Source organism: Glycine soja, chromosome 14 (genome assembly GCF_004193775.1).
Source record: "Glycine soja cultivar W05 chromosome 14, ASM419377v2, whole genome shotgun sequence".
NCBI lineage: Eukaryota > Viridiplantae > Streptophyta > Magnoliopsida > Fabales > Fabaceae > Glycine > Glycine soja.
In genome coordinates this window covers 10,733,049-10,738,234 of record NC_041015.1, presented here as the reverse complement: position 1 = coordinate 10,738,234, position 5,186 = coordinate 10,733,049, and the positions used below count along the sequence as shown (strand labels likewise).

At 36.8% G+C, this 5,186-nt stretch overlaps 1 protein-coding gene across 1 annotated transcript; it reads left to right on the top strand.

Annotated features, from left to right (window-relative positions):
- Positions 1–994: 994 nt before the first annotated feature.
- Positions 995–1,425, top strand: LOC114384804 (26S proteasome non-ATPase regulatory subunit 2 homolog A-like). Its single transcript, XM_028344602.1, has 2 exons — positions 995–1,286; positions 1,353–1,425. The coding sequence occupies exons 1-2, from the start codon at positions 995–997 to the stop codon at positions 1,394–1,396; spliced, it is 336 nt and encodes a 111-aa protein (XP_028200403.1). The 3' UTR covers positions 1,397–1,425.
- The last annotated feature ends 3,761 nt before the right edge of the window (positions 1,426–5,186 follow it).

Below are 5,186 nucleotides of genomic sequence, written 5' to 3'. Positions count from 1 at the left end.
TCCAAGCAATGGTAGGCTTCCAATGTGTAGAACTAAGATCAATGAAGTTCAATAAAACACTATACAACGGTGTGGTCTCTCTCACGTACACATAAATGCACTCTTCTCCCTAATAATTCAACGATGTGGTCCCCTATCCCTTTATCACCCCATCATCTCCATGCATGGAGCAAGACATAACTTATCATCACCACAGGAATCATCCAAATAAGACTAATAATTACAATAGCATTCATATTCTATAGGTCTTCCTAACAAAGATGTAAATAAATTAGTTAAAAAATACATTAAAAATTACAATAAATATACATTTATAACACCTTTTATGAATTTTTATCTTGTGTCCCAAAAGTTTATATATAAAAACAAAAATTTAAGACAAATGTAAAAAAATTAAAGCTGATTTATTTATTTTTATCAAAAAATAATACACTCACCTTAATTTTCAAATTTCAATGCATTTTCAGGACATGTTTCAATGCATTTATAAAAAAAATAAGGAAATTAATTTCTTTTTTGGCTATTAAGTGGTTAAAAAAAATGCCAAGATGTAGTAGCATATATATATATATATATATACAGCAAGAAAGAGAGAACATCTTCCTTCTATGACATTTACCCCGAAAAAAGCTTATTCTATACCAGCAGCTTCTATAGATGATATAACAGGAGCAGATTCAATAGCTATATATATTCACCCAGCAGCGGAAACTGCTTGAGCTGATATGCAAACAAGACCGGCTAGGCTTACGGTGCCTATGATGATTGGTAAGTGAACTTGAATGCTTGAAAGAGGGTACCCTTCAGAACTACACCTACTTCATATCAATCGTAGAGGAAGATGCAGCAAATCCCATTAATAATCAATTAATTAGTGGATTTTGAAGAGTAGGCGGGAATGGCAAAGTTCTTGTTCAAATAAAAAAAGTTCTCATTCAAATATATATATATATATATATATATATCACCGACAACACTTGTTGGACTGATTACCATGTTGCATGCATGCCTCGATATCAAAGCTATCATGTTAGGAAAATACCACTATGTTCTCTACTTCCTCATTTTGGCAATGCAGCCAAGAATGTTGTGGATTGTGGATGAGAACATAAAGCCTCTATCACTGTGTGTTTGTGTTGGCCAAGCAGTAAATGTTGTTGGACAAGCAGGTCATCCTAAAACAATCACGGGCTTTCAGACCCACTACACCCCTGTTCTCCTCTCTGCTGGGGACAAGGCAAAGCTGGCAACGGAAAAATACCTTCCCCTGTCACCAATTCTTGAAGGTTTTGTAAATTTGAAGGAGAATCCAGATTACACAAAATACCTTCCCCTGTCACCAATTCTTGAAGGTTTTGTAAATTTGAAGGAGAATCCAGATTACACGAAAGAGTGAGAGGATCGACCATGGTGATGCCTTTTTCTATATATATATATATATATATATATATATATATATATATATATATATATCAATTATGCTTTATACTAACAACAATTCATTGTGAACTAACAAAATCTCCTATTTAAGCACTAACTGCTCATTTTCCATGTCTGATTAAAACAAACAATAGAAACCAGGATCAATACACCAAAGAAATTTTAAAAATAAACACATAATTTATACCAGAAATGCACCTAATAAAACAAACAACAGAGACCATTTAATTATAGTCATGGACATTAGGAAATTGGTTCCAAATTGCAAGGAAAACAAGAGTTGAATAGCCAAACTTCCCAAGTCTCGTCATGTCGAGAACTAGAGAGATTCTCATAATTATTCACAAAGGTTTCGTATTCTCATAAGTGACCTAACGCCACCAAATAAAGGTAACAAGACACATCTAATGGATGGTATCAGATTCAAAATATACCATAATTTTGTAGAAGGATCTTTAATGAACATCAATATGATTTAGGGCTTAGGGATTTTTTTTTAATGTAGATGCAGAGAAAGGGAGAGGTTACCTATTGAGAGTGGCAGCAACGGGAAGCACGTAGATTGAAGGGAAGCCGTGAGTTTCTTGACTTTTTTAGGAGGGGAAGCCATAGTTGAAGAGGGAAGCCGTGAGTTTCTTCATGTTTTTAGGAGGGGAAGCCGTAGTTGGAGAGTCTGTGTGGGGTTTAGAGAGGGAAGTCGTAGAGTTGGAGAGGGAAATTGGGATTTTGTGATTTTTTTGAGAGGGAATTTTTTTTTTGCCAGGAAAAAACATGATTTATTTTATTTTAAAGAGAAAAGAGTGGAAAAATAAAATTTAATTAGCAGAGCTTATAAACCTCCGCAAATTAAGCACAAAAAATTGTAGTTTTTAATAAATTAAGGAGGTTTCTAAAACCTCCGCAAAATAACCTCCATTATTTAACATTTTTTTTTTGTAGTGGTTTTAGGTAGGTGTGTGTTGACCATGCACTCTCACGTCACGTAATGTCGTATGATAGAGGTGGTGTGGTGATTGACCTAAATGCTAATGGTTATCCCCAAGGTTCAACGAATGAATGAAGGATTGTACCCAGATAGAAATGACGATATTCCTCTTATGTCTCCAAGCCGACCATAATAGAATAGATAGGCAAAGCAACCAATAATAGTTTGTTTTAGCCTATTGATAGATAGTAGGTTGCTTCCAAGCTCAAACTATTTGAAACTGAATTGCTATTTTTAGTTCATAATGAATGAAATGAACCCCCGGATTAAAAGACATTCTCCCTTCCCTATTACTAAACCATGGGAGCCCCGACTAGTTTACCGGGCAAATTTAGTTGTTGTGACGATACCTTTCTTAGTGGAAGATCGAAAAAGACTTCTTCACGAGACTGATCGAATCTGCCGTAGACACCCAAGAGACCTCCACAAGGTAGGCTAAAAGAGTAAGAGGATAACAAAGAGTTACGCTTTCTTTTCTCTTCCCTTGAACTTGAACCTGGTATTCTCACAAAAATCGAATTGAACCGGGTCTAGCTGAGACCTTCTATCCATCCATACAAAGAATCGATTCTTGTGCAAAGCGGTGTCAACTCTTTAAACAACATCGTACGCAAATCGAGATCTATTGGAGAGAGCCATCAAATTGTCCTTGATTCCTCAATTTCATTTCGCTAATCGTTTGGTAAAGGCTAGGAAAAGGTCAGCCCATCATGAAATTCCTTGTCAGGAAGGGTTAGCCCCAAGCCAGCCTTATCTTCTCTTGGATATCCAAAAAGGAAACATTACATTAAAGCGGTTTAATAAGAGGTTGCTTTCCTTGGTATTATAGTTTGTGACCTATAGTTGGCAGATAGGGGCAGAGTTTGCTTGCTGTTCACTCAGGGGCTGCTCCTAAACATGTTCTTCTTCTTTCCTTGGGTGGAAATAAGAACCTAGTTAAAGTGCCTCATAAGGGCGATTATCCCTATATAATGAACGAAAGAATGTTAGGAAGTTATATAAAGGACGAGACTGAGAAGGACAAAGTTAGACTTCCCAAGGACGAGTTTACTTGCCTTACCTTATAGGGGGTAGGGAAGACCTTAAAAAAAATCTGTCGAAGACTATCAAACTAGACTTTCAATCTGTGTCAAAGAAGTCATAAAGAGCTTGCCCCATCTGTAAGCTCCCTCCGTGAAGGAAAAAAATCTTATCCGATCGGCCTGTCCGTTCATTCTCACATTTTACTAATAGGTTGATTGAAATGTCCCTTCCCTTAACTTAAGGCTTAGGACAACGTATCTTTCAGGCTTTGAATCGCTTTAATCAGTCAAATTACATCCATATCCATGGACACCAAAGGCTTCCTAGCCGAAGAAAGTACAGTTAAGTCTACAGAGCCTTGAGAAGTTATATCAAAGCAGATCTTGCTAATCGTGAACCCCTCGTCTATAAAGGATAGGCAATTGAGAGAGAATAGGGAGATAGCCCAATTTTGATTGAATATCCTTTCATGTGCTTGTCTTGTATTAAGGCACACCAAATAAATATATGAGTAAAAGTAGGTAACATAAGGTTTGATGTAATTGAACTCGACCTACAAGTAGTAGATTTACTTAGTGCTTGTGCTAAGGAATAAGAATATGGTAAGGATGGGAAAATAAGGCAACTAAGCCACTACACTAGTACAAAGGAGCAAGCTCCGACCCCCTTTTATCCACTAAGTAAAAAAATGATAGGTGGAATGGCACGGTGCTGTAGGAACCGATCAGATTCCAACCGACAAATAGAAGTCTTGCATACTCATTCCTTAGCCACTTGGCTATGGTTCCCTATCAATTCCATGTCTTTCTCCTTTGTCCTACTTTGCTTCACATGTGAGACTAGGAATAACAGATGCCAAAATGCTTTTGGGAGGAAGGGCACAAATAGGTGGAGATGGGTTTTAAAAAAAACTCTCTAAAACTTTAGAATCTAATATAAGAGTTCTCCTTACCTGAACCTTTTCTGTGGTGACAATATAAAGAAACATTTATGGATTTGTTGATGATCCATGAACAAACTTGATCAAGCCTCTGAAACCAAAATCTTTCTTCCCTCTCGATTCCATCCATAAAAGGAAAGTGATATATACAATAACACCTACTTACTATATACAGAATATAACAAATCAATATGCTTAACACCCCCCCTCCCCCTACAACTCAAGATGCCTTAAGGGATAACATCTGGAGTTTGGATACTAAGTATCAGAATCGCATAGTGGTCTGGGACTTCATAAGAAGATCCGTGATCTAAAGCTTTGAGGAAATGTATGGCATTGAACCCTGTAGAAAGTGATGGCGAACAAAGTGCCCTAAGTGAGTAAGGCTATTTTGGTATGCTTTGTTTGCCTCATGAAACACATGATTGTGTGTTATTTGGATAACACTCTCGTTGTCACAAAAAAGAATAAATAGTAGGCCTAATAAAACTCTCATATTCATATTTTTAAGTAACCATCACATAATAATAATATATGATATAGTATTAGCAAGAGCCCTTTACTCGGCTTCTGAAACAAGAGAATGGATCGACACTTACTAATCCACTCCTAATAACAAGAGGGCTAAAGGCAAACCTCGTCCTACTAAAGGAAAGGGCTTTTTCTATTCTGAGTTGGCCTGCACCGGTCCTATTATATTCGATTAGGAAACTGATGATTCTAGGGCAAGTGACATCCATATCAAATCCTCCAAAAGTCATGCTCAACAGGAAAGTCATTAAGAAGTGCCACAAGACT

Coding starts and splice junctions, on each gene's coding strand:
- LOC114384804 (XM_028344602.1), top strand. CDS start 995: ATGTTGCATGCATGCCTCGATATCAAAGCTATCATGTTAGGAAAATAC. Junction 1,287..1,352: donor CCTGTCACCAATTCTTGAAG/GTTTTGTAAATT, acceptor CAATTCTTGAAG/GTTTTGTAAATTTGAAGGAG.